This window comes from Colletotrichum jinshuiense, chromosome 10 (assembly GCF_051148585.1).
Source record: "Colletotrichum jinshuiense chromosome 10, complete sequence".
NCBI classification, from domain to species: domain Eukaryota; kingdom Fungi; phylum Ascomycota; class Sordariomycetes; order Glomerellales; family Glomerellaceae; genus Colletotrichum; species Colletotrichum jinshuiense.
Genome location: NC_139303.1, coordinates 1,556,213 through 1,574,226, shown reverse-complemented (window position 1 = coordinate 1,574,226; position 18,014 = coordinate 1,556,213). Strand labels below are relative to the sequence as shown.

Sequence of the window (18,014 nt, the reverse complement as noted above, 5' to 3'; positions counted from 1 at the left end):
TACCCCCCAAGCCTCGATTGTTTCTCAAATACACCCTGAGGCACACCCGCCATTATATAATCATGAGAAAAGTCCATTAGAGTAAGAATCTTCACGCCTCCATAGCTCGACAGGCCCGTTGGCCCGAATCTAACCAACTATGACACCAGCCTCGTCCCGCAACCGCAACACCCCGACGACCCCTTCAAATATCAACGATCGTACCTGAGGACCGTCCTTACATGGCCACCATGACTCCGGCCGCCACACCAGCGGCGACGCCGGCAATGGCCATGCCCGTGCACTTGGGCGCGCCGCCCTTGGACGTCTTGGTGGCGGCGAGGTTGGCGTAGGCCTGCTGCCAGTCCGAGATGTAGGACGAGACCCACTTGTCGTCCTTGTCGGGCACATTGTCCTTCCACCACTTGGCCTTCTGCTGGTCCTGCAGGCTGTAGCCCTCGACGGCCATGGAGGCGACGACGTCGGGCGCGTTGGTGGCCTTGGCGGCGGCGGACCACATGTGCGAGTAGACGGTGGTCCACTCCTTGTCGCTGTAGTACTTCTGGTCGACGCTGTACAGCGCGCTGGCGAGGGAGGTGGCCAGGGCGCCCGTGATGGTGCTGGGCATGCTCTTGATGTTGGAGAGGTACTCGGAGGCCGGGGTCGAGGTGGGGAGCGGGGACCCGAAGCCGAGGTCCGCCACGACGGCCGGGGCGACGGCCGCGACGGCGACGGAGAGGAGCTTGAGGAGCTGCATTGTTGTTTTGGTTTGGCGTGGAGGCGCAACAGATGTGAAAGATTGGGTCTTTAAAGCTGGAATTCTGTTGAACTGAGGCTCCTCCTCCAAAGTATAGGTGAAATGTGGTGTGCAAGAGGACGAACGAGTGGCTGAACGGGGGGGCTAGAGGCAGCTCGCCGGCGCGAAAAACGCGGGAAACTCTTTCATTTAAATAACCAAGGGGGTTCGCGAAGTTCAATCCAACGGCAAGCGGCACGCGCCCCTCAAATTTCCTATTTCGACGTCTCGTTTGATTGTTTGGCGGCCCATTGCATGCTGTGCCGCAAGGCACCGCGGCACAGCACGATGCCGGCTGCCTAATTGCGTGCCCTGGTCCAGTCACCAGGCCCGAACGGGATAAAAGTCGACAAGCGAAGGCATCCAATGTGATGGCAGAAAGAGGCGACAGGGCTAGGGCGAATCGTTGATTGCAATGGCGAAAGGTCTTTCCTCTGGACGAGCGTAACGCGCTTTGATGATGTAGCGAGGCGACATCGTGGCAACCACCCCCTCGTGCCCTCCCGGTGCTGTTCTCCACTTCGGATGCCTCGTCGCTCGTTCACACCGCACCACGGTGGATCGGGATTGAACACCAAAATTCGACGACATGGCTCCGGTCCAAAGCTTTCACCCCTGGTCGAACGGCCTTACTGTGCCGGGTATGGTCCGCTCGCGTGTGATCTGGAATCAGATAATTGCCCGCCCACCGCATATCTCTTCATTTTCTCCTCGGTCCTCATGGGTTTTGTTTCCCCCCTTATCAGACCGATACGTCTAGTCGTTTTTCCGGCTGGCCAATGCGCATTCCCATGGAACTGAATGTCAGTTATCCTTCTTATCCCAGGCTGCGGCTCGAAATGGGAACAACTATGCGCCAAGAGCCCCCTCTAACCTCTTAGCTCTTGCGGGCTCCGAACTTCAGAATTGCCTCTATCCGCTCTGAGGGATCTGTCGCAAGTTGCGCTTAGTTTAATCGTGACTTTTGAGGTGCCACTCGCGCATTGGTACTTATCAGCCATGCCCACGAACTGATACAGTACGGCATCTACGAGGGTAAAAAGCTCGAAAATGTCCAAAAAGCAAAATGTTCCGAAACCGAGAATCGAACTCGGGGCTATGCCTAACCTCTCAAGAGGATGAGAGGGCATCATGTTGGCCACTACACCATATCGGATGTGGATGCAAATTTTCCGCCGTGTGGTACTCAAGACCCGTAGCGTCTCCACCAGCTCTTCGGCCCATTGCGCCGATGCCTCCCCACTAGTCGCAGACCGGAGCAATCCGTCTTGCGCTCCAACTTGGGGGTTTGTTAACATCACTAGAGATCGCGAGGCGGTTCTGGGCATGTTGCACGAGCTCTAATAGTTGCAAGAATCGGAAGGCTGCGGAAAAAAACGTTTCGAGTTGCGGCTGCCCATGCATCGGAAACCTGATTTTGCGCGGCTTGCCAGCTGGCATGCTGCATCCTCCATTGTGTGGTTGCCTAGAACATTGCATGCGACGGATAAATCATGCTACTCTTCTTCGTCGACATGGCGTGAATTTTTCAACAATGTAAAATCATTCTCCAGTCCGTTGACAACCAGGGATCTCCCTGCGCCATTGGGATAGCTCTGTGCCTGGTTCGTTACCGTTCGTATGCCACGTTGGTTCTAACTATTTATTCTTCGCCCGAAGCCTCGCTCGCCTATCGAATATGTTTGAAAAGATGACTCATTCAGCAAACCTTATATCTTGGGTGTGCTCATTTCATGTACCAAGTCTTGGTTGGATGTGCATCAATCACTCACTCCCCTCTAACCGACCATTCACGGGACAAGGATGGGCCATTCGTAAGAACAACAAGGCTAAAAAAACATCGGTGAGGCGACAGAGCATATCACACGAAAGCCAGGTTATATAGACCTAGTTTTGGGAGCAGTGTCGATCTCCTCAAGTCTCTGCAAGAGCCTGGCAATTTTGCTGCAAATGCGCTGCCAGCAATAATGTGGAAGGTGAAAGGATTCCATTCCAGCGTGACGTTCACTTTGGGCGGCCGCATCCTTGCAGGGGTCAACACTGGGAGGCAACGGCTGGGCGGGTCATGTCAAATTAGTGTCGCACCCGCCTTCCTTATTAGGAAAAGCACGTCTCTGGAGACCAACCGGCCAATCTGACGGTTTTCAGGCGCCGGCTGTGGGGCCACCCAATCGTTGGCCGACTCTCTCCGCGCTGAACGACACCAAACGGCCGCCTTTTCATCTCATTTTCAACCTCAGCATGCATGTCTGTTCTGTATTTTCGAGACATTTAGCGATTCTGAATACTGAGAACAGACTCTCGCTCGCTCCTTGTCGCCCTCTCCCAGTTCGCGGGGCATGACTGATTAGCGTTACGACTGCTGTCACACCGTGAAGCCGGCTACCCCGGACATAGTATCACCATGGAATCTCGGTCCTCGAGACCGAAGAAGACCGACATTGTTCGCAAGCGAACAGGGTGTCAGAACTGCAGAAATAAACGGAAAAAGGTCATCGATATCTCAATTGCCTTTGTAGTCGGCTCATGTACTAATCCATGAACAGTGCGACGAAACACACCCGGAATGCCTAGCTTGCACCCGACGGGGGATCAAGTGCGGCGGGTATCAGCGTCCGGTCACTTTCAAGGACGTCACTTCCCTCGCAGCAGAGTCTTCAAAAAGATTTGAAGAGGAAAGGTGGGCCGCCCTGCGCCTTGAAGATGGTCGAAGGAAACGACGTCGCCTCGAGACGACAGGAGAGCCCTCGTCCCAGGCATTTTCAAGATCTGAAGGAGCAGTAGTCCGAGTTCCTGTGGACGCAAACGATCTGTCGAGCCCGGGATCGGCCCCGCTGCCTCCATGGCACACGACGAATGCCAATGGCTGGCTTGGTGGCTCCTTTGCCCTGCCGTGGGCGCTTTTTGACACTCACGATGGTCCCGAACCCCGCGATTTGTTTCCAGAAATTCAAGCCCCCGAAGAGGCCAAAACTTCGGATGATGAGTTTCTAGATCCCAAACAGATAGCACTGGATCAAAGTTTAGACAGCCAAGAGCCTGCGCTACTCAGCGAACGACCTCATGGCGATTCCACGACGTCTGCAGACATCCAAAGCTTCACTTTGACGACTGCTGCCGGGGACGATTTCCTGTTCTCCGAAAGCCCGTCATCGGAGTCCACCTATTCCGTGTCGCCCCCGATGGGCGAGCCGAACGTCGACTGTCAACTGTCCCTGCCCTTAGAAGAGGCCCTGATCCAGCATTTTGATAGGAATGTCGTCCCGTTGATACCAGTCACAATCGCCTTCCCGAACCTGTTTAGCCAGAGCAGCTGCTTCCGAGCCGCCGTCCTTGCACTTGCCTCGAGCAACCTGAAGCTGTCGCAAACCCTGCCGCTCGACGCGAAGGCCCTTAGGAGGGTATACGATGATAGAAGTGTCTGGAGCTACTACGACACGGCAGTGAAGGGCCTCCAGCAACACCTCCAGAACGTCGAACGTCACAGGGGCGAAGAGCTCGCAGGCGCCGCCTTGCTGCTGGCCTACCACGAGTTCGAGGCTGGTACCGCCCTGGGAATCCGGAACCATGCCACCGGGCTCGATGCAATTGCATCGAAGCTAGACTTCGCCGCATCATCGACCCCCGACCTCTTCAAGGCCTGGCGCATGCTGCGTTGCGACGTGCAGCTGATGATGGCTCCGAACCGAAGAACCTGCAATGTCGTCGACAACTACGACGTCTCGAGCCTGCTGGATCCGCAGTTGGCCATCCGGGACATCCTACTGAGGCTCCACAGGCTCCAGACGCGGCACGCGATGGAGTCGTCCTTTTGCCAGGACGCCGGCGCCGACGGCGCCAGCGCGTCCGAAAAGGCAGCTCGCTGGCTCTCATCCATCCTAGACCGGGAGTGCGACCGCCGCATTATCCGTCAGCGCGACTTCCACAGGGAAAGCCTGACGCCCGAGTCGATCCTCCAGCAGTGCGACGTCCTCAGCCGCCGCCTGGACACCTGGCACAAATCCCTCTGCGCCCACGACATGCCCGTCGCGAACCTCGGCACCGACCGCGACTTCGTCAGCGGCCCTACCTTCGAGACGCTCGTGACGTACCGGTTCGCCGACGACCGCAAGGCCGTGGAATACATGATGTACCTCGTGTGCCGCATCACGTGCAACTACCTCCGCTCCCTCTTCGACGCGTCCTTCTCGGCCGCGGCGTCGGAGACCTGGGCCAAAGTGATCCTAGGCATCGCCTGCGGGATGAACGTGCAGCGGCAACAGTTCACGGTCCTCCGCGTCGACAGTCTGCTGCAGATGACGGCGGCCGTGTGTGACGGCACCAACTTCGCGACGACAGTCCTCGACTACCTGGTGCCAAAGGTTATCGCGTCGGGCCTCTCGGGCCCGGACATCGTCGCTTGGGCGTCTATGAAATCGTTGTTTGAGCTTGATTTGAGGGAAAAAAGGAAGGGACGGGCCATTAGGGCGACGGTTGAAGGTATAGAGGAGCACAGCGAGATGTGGCAGCTGGTGAACAGGCACCCGGTCGCGGTATTTGGCGACTGCTACGGAAAGGGGCACTTTAGGGATTGCCACGTCATTGAATGTCTGTCATAGAAAGCAAGTTTTAAGATTGGAACCCTTGATCTCTACATCCATAACGTCGTCCCCCTTTTGTTACGGTCTTCGACTCCAAGGGTATTGAGCTCTAGTCTAGCGAAGCAACATCTATCGGCTTCTATGGCGACCTAAATGCAAAAGGAGGAATCAGGAGTCCCCAATCCCCTGCGGCTCAGTATGCGTAGAACAAAACGCTCTCGTTCTCCGACCGCCGAATCTTCTTGTTCTCGTGCATCAGCCAGAGCCGCATGGCCCACGCGCCCACCACGGTCGCAATGCTGAGCGCCGCGCTGGTGGACATGGCCATCACGTAGCGGGGCTCGTCGGACTTGGGCCACATGTACGGCGTCCATATGAAGGAGGACACGGCGATGCAGTTCACGATCGCCAGCGACGAGGCCTTCTTCTCCTTGGTCTGCGAGCAGGTGGCCGACACCCAGCCGAGGATGATGCTGTTGACGGCGTACGTCCCTATGGAGAAGACGCACATGGCAACTTGTGCGCGGGGTGCAGTCAGCGACCGAGCCGGCGGGGGGGTGCACGGGCTGGGAACTCACAATACCTGGCGCCCGTGTTCAGCGTGGCGCAGCCCAGGACGAATCCGAATACCGCGATTGCTTTGGCGATGGTGATGTGCCTGGCAAGGAGTCAGCAAACTGGCCCTTTTTTTTCTTCTTTTTCGTTTTTGCCTTCATCGCCATCAAGTAGTGAACACTTACCAGGTCCGCTCGTTGAACCGCCCAGAAGACCACGACCACGCGATGGAAATGATGCCCGCGATGAGGTACGGCGGGCACGTCAGAACGAGCGTGATGGTCTCGTTGAAGCCCAGGGTCTCGACGGCCGTGGGGAAGAAGTTCTTGAAGCCGTTGGCGCCGAGGTGGAAGTGCTGCATCGCCGTGAACAGCCAGACCTTGGGGTCCTGGGCCGCCCCCAGCAGCCCGGTCCAGGTCGTCGTCTGGCCGGTGTTGCCGACGGTGTCCCGCAGGATCCGCTCGTTCGCCAGGATGCGCTCCTCGGGGGTCAGCCACCGGGTCGTGAGGGGCTCGTCGGGCAGGACGAAGAACGCCACGACGGCGACGACGAGGGTGACGGCGCCCTGGATAATGAACAGCCATCGCCAGCCAGCGATGCCAGCCTATGTCACCTGTTAGCGGCAGCCCAGGGGGAGGATACAGACTGAAAACACCGCGGCATGCGTACCATGTCGTGCATCTGGAAGATGCCCAGGGCAATCAGCCCCGCGAACGCCGTGGCGAGGATGTTGCCCGTGTAGAGGATCGAGATGCGCGTGGCCAGCTCCTTGCGCGTGTAAAACGTCGCGAGGACGTAGAGCGCGCCGGGGTAGTACGGGGCCTCCGTGATGCCGAGGAAGAAGCGCGTCAGGAGCAGGCCCGTGTAGTTCTGGCTCACCGCCGTGAGCCCGCTGATGACGGCCCACACGGCCATACAGGAGCTCATCCACCAGCTGGGGCGCACCCGCGTCACGACCATGTTGGCCGGGATGCCGACGATGACGTAGCCGACGAAGAGGATCGAGACGCACGTCTGGTACTCGGTGGGGGTGAGGTTGAGGTCTTCTTCGAGCGTGTTCAGCCGCGCAAGCGCAATCGCATTACGGTCCTGTGGCCGACGGGGTGAGTTCGCGGCGGTCGCACGAAGGGTGCAACGGCGCTTACCAGGTAGTTCAACCAGTACATGAACCACAGGATTGGCATGATCATCCAGTCGAGGCGTCGCACAAGCGCAATCTCGGCGGGATCGCTTTTCGCATGCGCTCCGGAATAATCCCGGGCCTCTGGTTTGACTTTCAGCGCGTATTCAATCTCGTCTGGGACGAAGACGGTGCTTTCATCCTTTTCGGCCTTACGCCGGCTTGGTGATGAGTCCATATTGTCTTCTTCTTGCTCAAGAGCCGTCTTACGCTTTAGCAAGTAACGAAGTCTACCGGAGACGGCAGTAATAGTATATAAACAGCCATCAGCTGAGCTCCATCATGAGAGGATGGCCGGCAGTGTCGTCTTTATACCGTATCAACATCTCGTCAACGGAAAAGCAACCGGCAAACACCACTTGCGATTGCTTCACGGCACTCACTAGCACAAGAAGACGGCTTTTGAACTGCCTTCCCCGCACCGCCAAGCACTCGCTCCTTGGTTACGTGTCGATGGCGCTCTTGGTACCAATCCTTGGCCGGGGCTTGTCTTGAACAAAATGGTGTGCTGGAGGCGGATTCAACTCTGAGTGGTGAGGAGGCAATCTTCCCCCAGGGAGAAGTCGGGGAAGTTCTGGGCAAAGTCTTGGCAGGGCAGGGTGATGGCTGGGCATCGTGGGGACATGGGCTTGGAAAAGAGGAGGAGAATCTTTCGGAGAGTGGCGATGGCACTGTGCTGACAAGCAACTGGAAGACGTTTGTTCCGATAAACTTTGTGCAACATGTTGCATGTCTCAAGTAGGCGGATATGAACGGTCTCCTTGTGATTACGGCAGTGGTCATTCGCAACAGCGAAAAGTGGAATGCCATGTCCTTCTTCCGAGAACGGTTCGACCGAAGCTGGTCCCATATTTCCCGGGGTTTCGGTTTCGGCGCATGGCGTAGAGCGCCGGATCCTTATCGCGGCAGTTTCTGATTCAGTGTCATCCACTCAGAGCCCATGTCAGGCAAACACCATCTTTCTCACTCATATATGAGGAAACGTCACCAAATACACAATAAGCTTGAAGATGTTCTCGAGGCTGCCTCGTGCCATCTGTTGCAGGATTGGTTCTTACCGGATTTTGATGCGGAGCGATACTTCGATGATGGGCCAACTCCTCTTCCTCAAGCCTACGGCCGCGAACCAGAAGCTCCGTTGAGTATGCTCCGCCAGATATTTCCTCGACCTTCATCCTCGACTATTGTAGCATTGTCAACTAACAAGACCGATGTTTAACCATCGCCATGAAACAGATATAATTGCTGTCAGATTGCTGGTTGCTGCCTTTGGGTACAAAAGCGGGCAGAAACTCCAGAGGAGAAACGGCCCACTCTGGTGTCATTTCGATCTCCGTGCTCCTCATCTTCTGATGTTCAAAAAGCTTTTCGGAGCTCCCATCGACCTCTTGCCCCCCTTAACAGGCCCGCAGGCGTCCCCCACTCAAGAACCATGCTGGATTACATGACACGATCCGACCCGGAATCCATGGAGGCATCTGGAGTACGTCACCTATGAGCCAATTTATTTCCCCTAAAGCACTCAATGATTATGTACGGCACCTTTGGTCTCATCATTATTTTAGCATGCAACTCAACCGGCAAAGCCAGACTTGTTTTAATGTTAGTTTCGGGGTGTGTCTGGCGCAAGCGTTCGTACACAAATGTGTTGAGGATGTAAGGTATCGACATTTGAATACTTGTTGGAGGTGATGAGGAGACTTTCAACCCTGCCCACCTACAGTTTTGAACCTCCAGACAAAACAAGCTTTCGCCAATTTTTACCATTACGGGTTAGCCAGAAGACTATTTTCGATTTAACATGCCATACGGAATACCTTCTGCCATGTTGATCATGCAGGGGGACGCTACGAAGGATTACCAGCTCCGCATCTTTTACAGGTTGTGCGTCTAGAATCGGCTGTTTCATGGCCCCCTGTTGCTCATGTAACCCAATGACGGTTCTGCTCACGACTCATTGAGGACTTTCCAGGCTGGAGTCAAGCTCAACTCAACCAAAACACCTTGCTAAGCCCACGCTCACCGTGGCCCATTGCCCATTCTTGGTAAGCTACGCATTGTCTAATGAATCCTTCAATGACGCGAAACCGGTCGTTCAACAGGCACAGATCACATAGAAGCCTTCAGAAACAAACAACCAAATCTAGATTTCCCACCACTCTTGACTTGCTTGGAGATAATGAGTGTGAATACGTGCAGGCGAATATACCTTTCACCCATCCAATTCAAATACATCCCTACAACGGTGATTACTCCTGTTCGGCCCTGCATCACCGATGTCGTAGCTAGTGCCTCGATGAAGGCGAAATAGATTGCGGGAACGTCGCACGGAGCCGTTGTAAGGTAAAACCTCCAATCAACCCAAGGCTATCAGTAAGCCAGAACGTCTGCATCTGGAAGGTGGGTATACTATGTGGCGGAAAGCTTCTGGCCATGACTGAGGTGTGGGGGCTTTCTCGTGGAACTCCGCCAAACCACAATTAGTCTATTGTTGACGATGGTTTCGAAGAACACAAGTTGAAGTCAGAAGTGAACTTGGATAGCCAGTCCGTGGAAAACAGTATATAACCAGCTTCTCTAAATCACATTTACAGATTTGCTAAATTATGTACCAAGCTACTCAACCGCCTCTTGATATTGCAAACCTATCTTAGCATATCTGACATTGAAACCGCCAAAATGAAGTTCAACGTGCTCACTCTTGCCGCCATCGTTTCCTTGGGCGTATCTGCACCGGCACGTATAACATTTTCCGTATTCAATCTACCTATTGCTAACAAAATTTCAGGTCTCTCATGTCGACGGTGTGATGACCCGCGACATTTCCGCGACCGAGGACTACCCAAACCAGAACTGGAAGCGCAACGATGGCGCTTCTGAGGACTACCCCAACCAGAACTGGAAGCGTGACGATGGCGCTGAGGACTACCCCAACCAAAACTGGAAGCGTGACGATGGTGCTGAGGACTACCCGAACCAAAACTGGAAGCGCGACGATGGTGCTGAGGACTACCCCAACCAAAACTGGAAGCGCGACGATGGTGCTGAGGACTACCCAAACCAGAACTGGAAGCGCGACGATGGTGCTGAGGACTACCCAAACCAGAACTGGAAGCGCGATGACGGCGCTGAGGACTACCCCAACCAAAACTGGAAGCGCGACGATGGTGCTGAGGACTACCCGAACCAGAACTGGAAGCGTGAAGGTGCCAGGGTTTAGATGCCATGGACGGTAACACAATGTCATGTCTAAACGCTTGCGGGGCAATCCCACCAACTCAGCTGCAGCTCCTCCGCTTTTTCCCACATTGTTTTTCTTTTGTTGAAATAGGCTTTCAAATTGCAATCCAAGGAGAGCGAGACAATTATTTTTTGTAGGGAGATGCTGGTTACATGCATGACGGCACCAGCTGGATTTGACAGGCTGCAATTCGGATCTCAAACTTCTCATACAGTACACGAATAATGTCAGATACAGTATAGCCAAACATTTCTGCAACTAAATGTACATATCTGGACACATGTTCTTATATAAACCTCCAAACCTAAACCATTCCTTACTCTAAATCACCTTTGCCCTAATGCGGCCCTATCAGAGCTGCCCGCTTGTGCTACTTAGTCTTTCATCAGTGGTTACGTATGCTTTGGGTTATGTGTTATGGCATCCATCACACAGCCCATTCATGATTCTTTAATTAATTGCGCATACAATAAACGCTCCACAGTGTAAGGGGCCTTACTCACATAGTGGGCATGATCCCACCAGTTTTATGCTAACCTGCGGTTACATTTCCCCTTGACTAAAACCATAATAATCCCCGGCGTGCTAAATGCCACATTATTCTAGCGCTTTAACTCCAAAAACTGCAACACTAGCTGCATGCCATTTTGACCCGGCAGAATTACCCCAAAGCGTTGACGATACATCTGTCTATTTTCTACCAAATCGGTCCGCCAAGGCAATATGCATGGTAGCAGTGATGTGGCCGCAAATGAACAGGCCCAGCTCAAATCCAACAATACCGCATCACAACCTGACCATGCTTGACGCATAACCGCTTTTACTGTCCGTGGGGCTGGTGCAAGCCAGTGGTTCATCCGGTTGGTGCGGAATACCTCCCTGGATCATGCCCAAACTGCACCGTTTCGAGAATTATCGGCTGACTCCTCGGAATCTAAGCTCTGCAACCGCCTAAACCGCAACCAAATGTGCCATACCCTTTGGTGGCGGGTGATAGAGACTAGGATCTTGGCCGAAAGGCTGCAGATATTCCCTGCCGTCAAGCAAGCTCAAACATTGGAACAGCCGCTGGAGACCAAGCTTGAACGTTTCCTTGTCCCCGCCGAAATTCAACCGGAACCAACCCGGTCGCTTCGAGAAGAAGGCCTGCATCGCATCATTCAAGATCAGCATTCTGTCTCGGTCATCGCTATAATCTACTTGATAAAACTCACCTGACCGGGCTCTAGAAAGACGCGGTACTTCATCATGTACTTCAGAAACTCCAGGTCGCCCTCTTTGCCATGTTTGGTAAAAAGAAGGTCCACCCACTCTGACAAGTTGATGAAAACAAAGAAGGCTGCCTCGGGTTTGTCGTAAGGAATTTTGGCCTTTTCAAGTTCCCCCTCAACAAACTGTCGCCTTTTATTTAGGCGACGACGGAACAATGGCAGATACGTGTTTCTTATGTACTTCGTGTCAGACAGCAGCTTAGTCGCAACCGTCGCGCTGAAAGATGTGACCCATCCAAACATGCTTTCATCCGTCAGTTCCAACTCTAGCAAAACGGGCATAGATAAATGCAGACTCACCTCAGCGTTCTCATCGCATCATAAATCTGCTGGTTGTATGTTGCGAGAACCCCTATCCTAAGACCGCCAAGGCCGAAGTCCTGAAAAGATTGCTGTTAGCACATATGTGGACACCGGCATTGTGGACATTCTTTCTCAGGCTGACCAGGATATAGGAGACTATGCTTACCTTGCTCATGCCCCATAAGACATGGACGTTACTGAGGTTGGCATCCAACCCGAGGCTTAGCATGCTAGAAAATCGGTCCCCCGCACTCAAAGCGTAGATTTCGTCGACGATGAGATGTATTTTATACCCTGCACACAGCTGGGAGACTTGCAGCAAGACATGAGCGGCGTAACATCGTCCCAACGGATTTTCAGGATTGGCCAGCAAGATAGCGGCGACTCCTCGCTTCTGACTCAACTCCGATTTGATTGCAGCTTCGAGGCGAGTTACTAATTCTGGTGTTGGTATGGGTGCATCATCCTGGGGTGGAGCCCCCCAGAACCGTTCTTCGGGTATATCGTCGCACGGCACCTCAACAAGGCGAACACCGTTCCTTGTCGATACATCGTGGGAAAACATGCCGTAGCTGGGAGTCGGAAGAAGGATGGCATCTCCTTCATCGGCGATGTTGTAAGTCAGGGTATCCAACAGTGTCGTGACACCGTTCGCCACCAGAATGTTATTCGGGGTCAAGGGCACTCGGGCCCGGAAGTGTTCGTTCATGAAATTTGCTGCTGCTTGCAGAAGCTCCGGAGATCCTTGAGTGTCGCCATAGCCAAGATCTTAGGTTCTGGTTAGCTCGATTAATTTGACGTACGTATAGTTCGGTACTCGCCTTCTTTAAGCTGACTTTTCTTTACGTTCCGTTTCGTCCAGCCGGCCAGGTCGTCAAGCATCAGCTCGTTGACAGCAGAACCTATATCTATTATGCCTTTGGGGTTCTTGGTTGCATTATACTGGTTTTGCTCCAGTTTTCTGCTGAGATCGATCATCAAGTCTGGCTTGATATTCTTTCTGCCACGGAAAGAAGGCGGTAGGGGACGGTTGACGGACATTGCGTGTGTAAGTCGGCCGGGCAACTGTTTGTAAAGGGTGGGTGGGGGTCGGAGGGCTTGCCTAGTGATGTCGGACCATGAAGGGATTCCAAAATATCCAGCGCAACTCGTGGCTTATATCGTGGTCTCTGACAAGTCCTAAATTTTCCTCAATCATCGCAACTCGAGGCTGCTAAGTGTACGACACAGGCGGAGTACCCGCGACCCACGCGAAGTGCCGATGTGGATTCATGCCTATGACTCCCTCCCGATTGCCTGATCAGGCAATCAATTACGACGCACTAACGGTACACCATCCCTGTTGTCGCGAGAAACTGCTGGTCAAATTAACCATAATTCTCTAGAGCGCCAATGGATTGTTATTGCGTAATTTTTGATGGTGGTCAGCAAAGTTTGCGGTACAGCAACCTTTCCCCATTTTTTTCTAGTCCCATTGTGCTGGTGCGTAATGACACCCCAGCCTTCACAAGGTAGGCAGGCACGCGCATGGCTTGCGCGGCCTTGGCTAACGCCATGTGTTCACCGCAGGCACGCAACGCCTACGTCGTATACCAGCGACAGCATCATACGCGTCAAAATTCTCCGCCTACGACACATCTCTCTGTAAGGGAGGCGCAAAGTACTACATTAGTCAATGGTATGGAGATAACGATCGATTGGCGGTTGGCTTAGAATTCGTTCCGGAGATCAGTTCTAACGTTGTTGCATGCATTCCCGGATTCAAGCTGCAATAGACCAGATTTGTCGCATATGTGCCTTCGCAAGTCCAGAGAGTTCAATATATCTATAGCCAGATAACAAGTGTCAGATTTAAAGGTGGCTGCTGGCGAAAGGGCCCCAGGCATACACCAAGGCAATACTAGTACATTGAAACTCATACAGGGTCATCCTGATAAAGAGGGTTGTGACGGCCTCATCGTGGACAAAAAGCTGCGAAACCATCTTAACCAAAGGTAGCTCGTTGAATGAACACAGTTTGAAGGAAGTGAACCCTCAACAAGCTACCGCATTCTCTGCCAAAAACTGTCCGCAAGTCCATAGTACGAGATACCTTCACTATAGTAAGAAATCATATGGGGGGGGGGCCTCCAGCTGATGTGATGTCTTATATAACCCCGAGAGTCACTTTCAGAGTTTGTTCACCTCGGTTCATTAACGATAATAATGACAGCGACAGGGCCTACCTTTAAGGGCTGCTGAGGGAATCTCCCACGCTTCGTGCCCTGACTTTAGAATATTGAATTAAATTCTCCGAGTTAGATTTTGCCAACTTTCTCCCTAACAAAAGAAGAGAAACCCAATGGTGTAAACTCCAACTGGATACAATCAAATCAAATATCAATATTTAATTCTACATAATGGCGCTGAATTTCCGGTCCCTAACGTTCTTATGTATGGCAATCATTCAATTAGCAGGCAATTCTGGAGTTCGACGATATTTTTCACGCACCGTTGTCATACATATGCTACAAACCAAAATTGACAAACGGGTTTGGGGATGCCCTTTCTTGACAGGTACTTCCTACAGAGTGAACGAGTCGGCAGGAATGGCGCAAATGGTGACTGTAGATTGTTCTCATTATGTCGCATGCCTGAGGTTACTTGTACTACGCGGCAGAATAGTGTGAAATAGACGGCTTGTCTTATTAACTATGGATCGGGGGTGAAGGTCTATTTGTACTTCGCCTGGGACTATCGCCGTAGGGCGAATTGGTCGGCCCGGATAAGTGGGTCTCTACGGCAGGCTGCGTAAGGCTGCCCGGAAGGGTTGCGGCATCACGACATACCCCTCTAGATGGCATAGAGTCGTCTGTAATACAGCAACGGCTGTAATCCTTTGTTTCCTACTTACAGCCTTAAGAATAATATAAATAAAAATAGATAAATAAAATAATAGGTAAAGAAGTTGCCTACCAGCTTGTTTGCTATTCGATATTACGTAAAAAGTGTGTTTACGTGTTTACCTATTAAGTTGTTGTTCCTTCTATTTAATAAGCTTATTTATTTTAGCGTAATACCCGATTTAGAAGCAAGCTTGTTACCTAGAAATAATATTCCTAGTTGTATAGTTTATCTCTTTTCTTCTCCTCTTTATATATAAACATATATATATATACGTATATATATTTCTAGTATTACAACCTGTATATATATATATTTGTATGTAAATCTTTACCTGTAATATTAATAAGCTAACGTTATTCGTTTAGATGCTACTAAAAAGTAAAGAAGAACAGGCGGCTGCTACTACTAAGGCGTATATAGTACTTACTACTAAGTGTAAGGTAAAAGAGGGTAGCAGCCCTTCTTTAAAAACTAGGCTCCCGCCTGAAAATAGTACGTTCTTATTAAGTTTACTTTATCTTTTGTTTTTTTTCTAACTTTTTATATAGAAGATAACGCTACCAACCTAAGTAGTAGTTTAAAGGGTAAGGGTTTACAGCCTAAGCCTCTAGAACTACCACCTAGTAATAATAGGTCTAGTAGTATAGAGGGTAAGGGTTTAAGGCTTAAGCCTAATAAGTTGCTAGCTTTTAAACGGCAGCACTAAGGCTGTAAGCCTCTTTTAAGCACTATAGACTTTAATAAGTATGCTTGTTATATAAAGTTCGTCTTAGTTTCTAACTTATAAGTAGAAGGGTAGAATAATCCTACTGATTTCTAGAATCCTTAGTAGCTGCTACTACTTAGAGATGCCATCTACATCTAGTATATTTATAGTATACTAGTAGGACTATTATATAGTAAGTATACACCTAGCAGCACCTTATAAAAGTATTAGTACTACTAGGAAGTTAAGAAGCTATACGTACTAGCAACCAGTAAGGTACTTTATCTAGAGCTAAGGTTTCTAGCTGCTAACAGGACCCTAAGTACACTCTAGAAGGTATATATATTTATCTACTACCTTATAATAATCCTAGCTAATAGTATTTATAGTCTTTTACTTATATAAAAAGTACTCTCTATAAGGCCCTTAATAAAGCTAAGTATAATAAGGGTAAAGGTTAGGGCAAGGTAGTAGTAGTACTACCTAGTAGTTAGAATAAGGGTAAGTCTTTAGATAAGCTTGTTCTACCTCCAGGTGGAAATACACCTGTTAATAGTAGTTTAGCAGCTAGATTATCTTTTAAAGTAAAACCTTTATTTATAGAGGCAGCTAGTCTTTAGGCTGTAATTAACAGCCTTATTAGATTACATCTACCTGTTAGTATAATCCCTATATATAACGTCTTAATAGATATATATACAGCTGCTTTCTAAAAGTAAAAGCTAATTTATATTAGGAACTAGGCTTTTAGAAGCTACTTATACCTCCTAGCTATTAGGGGCTAATACTTTAAATAAAACCAGCCTATAGGCCTTACTTACTTCTACTTCTTATACTTCGTTTTATTATATCTATAACTATACGTCTTATAGGTTTAGAAGTACTTTAAATCTCTTAAACTTTATATAGGAAAGTAACTTTATAAGCCTATTAGCTAGTATTTCGTCTGTTAGTATAAATACTATAGAGAACAAGCCTTTTATATACTTCTAGTATAGCTATATATTCTAGATATCTATATAGTGTAACCTAATTAAGATATATTCTCTATTGCCTACTATAAGGCGAATCATCTAGCAGTTATTATAGTAGATCTTTTATACGTCTTTAAGGTTAAAATTAATATCTTAAAGTAGTTGTTTTAGTATAATTATCTCCTTTATAGTATTCTTAAGACTAAAGAGCTCTACTTTAGTTGTTAACGTTATAACTATATTCTAGTATACAGCCTTCTACTAAATTAGTCCTCTAAATAACGAAATTATATATCTTTAAGATAAACGTTATATCTCTTTATTATCTATAAACAAGGCGTTACCTGTAATTAAAAGAACTTATACTTCTCTACCCTTTAAGATACTAAAGTATAAGGTAAGGTATTAAGTATAGTATAAATAATAGATTACCTAGTTTGCTATAGAATAGTAATAAGAAGACAGGTTTATTAGGAAATATAATAGTATAGTATACGTAAAGGCAACATCTAGGCGGATTATTACTATAGTATATAGGATTAACTTAATCTTCTTCTAGTAGGTCTTTACTTTAGCAGGTGTTACTTATCCCTTATACTTCTTAAGTAAAGTTAGAGGTAGTAGGGTTGTTAGTATATAGTAGTTAACTATATTAAACTTCTTTACTATATATTTAATATACTAGTTGTAGGTAAGGTAGATCTTTTAGGCTTTACGATTTTATATAATTTAAATCCTAAGATACTATTAGACTAGTTCTTAGTCCTTAAGTTTATAGTTATATTTAATCCTATTAATTACTTTCTTACCCTTATTTATATAGTCTCTATAGTATAAGACGAGAATATCGTCTATATAGAAGAAGACTAAGACGTACTTGTTTATTATCTAGAATAGGTATAAGTCTTTATCTATAGGTCTAAGTTTTAGATAATAGAGTATTAAGAAAAACTCCTTATATTATAGTAATAGGGCGTCTTATAGTCTATATAAGGCGTATTACAGCTTAACGTACTTCTTATACTATTTAAAGCCGTCTAGTAGATAGTAGATAACTAGGGGATTATTTAGTCCTCTTTTAGTATTAAGAAACGTATTTATAACGTTAAATTATTAAACCTCTAGATTAAATTATATAGTAATTACTATTACCACCCTAAACGTTCTAGTAGTAAGTATTACTATATATATCTATTTAAAGGGGTGCTTTTCTTAAAGGTCGCCTTATATATAGATTCTTGCTTTATAGCACTTAAGGTATCTATTCTAATTAATCTTATATATAAAAACCTATTTTAGAGGTATAAGCTTTATTTTTACCTCCTTCTAGTTAATAATTTTCCAGGCGGATATTTCCTTTAATTTACTAATTTCTATACTTACAGTATTATAAAACAGCTCTTAGAGGCTAGTTAGTATCTTCTTAATATCCTTTTATATCTTTAGAAGTTTAATAAGATTATTAGAGTAGATCTTTACCTTTTGTATTCCCTTTTATCTAGTCTACTTTATCTAGTATATTAATACCTATATAAAGCAGTAG

At 48.8% G+C, this 18,014-nt stretch overlaps 5 protein-coding genes across 5 annotated transcripts; 2 read left to right on the top strand and 3 right to left on the bottom strand.

Moving 5' to 3' along the window:
* Positions 1-217: 217 nt before the first annotated feature.
* EsH8_X_000372 (uncharacterized protein) lies at positions 218-736 on the bottom strand (the record flags this gene model as incomplete). The annotated part of the gene is made up of 1 exon (XM_083274460.1): positions 218-736. One exon carries the CDS (start codon positions 734-736, stop codon positions 218-220), a length of 519 nt encoding a protein of 172 aa, XP_083119852.1.
* Positions 737-3,179: 2,443 nt separating this feature from the next.
* On the top strand, positions 3,180-5,373 carry EsH8_X_000371 (Zn(II)2Cys6 transcription factor domain-containing protein; the record flags this gene model as incomplete). The annotated part of the gene is made up of 2 exons (XM_083274459.1): positions 3,180-3,266; positions 3,322-5,373. The coding sequence occupies 2 exons, from the start codon at positions 3,180-3,182 to the stop codon at positions 5,371-5,373; spliced, it is 2,139 nt and encodes a 712-aa protein (XP_083119851.1).
* Positions 5,374-5,548: 175 nt separating this feature from the next.
* On the bottom strand, positions 5,549-7,268 carry EsH8_X_000370 (major facilitator superfamily domain-containing protein; the record flags this gene model as incomplete). Its single annotated transcript, XM_083274458.1, has 5 exons — positions 5,549-5,871; positions 5,934-6,013; positions 6,096-6,514; positions 6,580-6,999; positions 7,056-7,268. The coding sequence occupies 5 exons, from the start codon at positions 7,266-7,268 to the stop codon at positions 5,549-5,551; spliced, it is 1,455 nt and encodes a 484-aa protein (XP_083119850.1).
* Positions 7,269-9,769: 2,501 nt separating this feature from the next.
* Positions 9,770-10,310, top strand: EsH8_X_000369 (uncharacterized protein; the record flags this gene model as incomplete). The annotated part of the gene is made up of 2 exons (XM_083274457.1): positions 9,770-9,814; positions 9,879-10,310. The coding sequence occupies 2 exons, from the start codon at positions 9,770-9,772 to the stop codon at positions 10,308-10,310; spliced, it is 477 nt and encodes a 158-aa protein (XP_083119849.1).
* Positions 10,311-11,282: 972 nt separating this feature from the next.
* EsH8_X_000368 (pyridoxal phosphate-dependent aminotransferase) lies at positions 11,283-12,946 on the bottom strand (the record flags this gene model as incomplete). The annotated part of the gene is made up of 5 exons (XM_083274456.1): positions 11,283-11,477; positions 11,546-11,774; positions 11,903-11,982; positions 12,342-12,673; positions 12,742-12,946. 5 exons carry the CDS (start codon positions 12,944-12,946, stop codon positions 11,283-11,285), a joined length of 1,041 nt encoding a protein of 346 aa, XP_083119848.1.
* Positions 12,947-18,014: the final 5,068 nt, after the last annotated feature.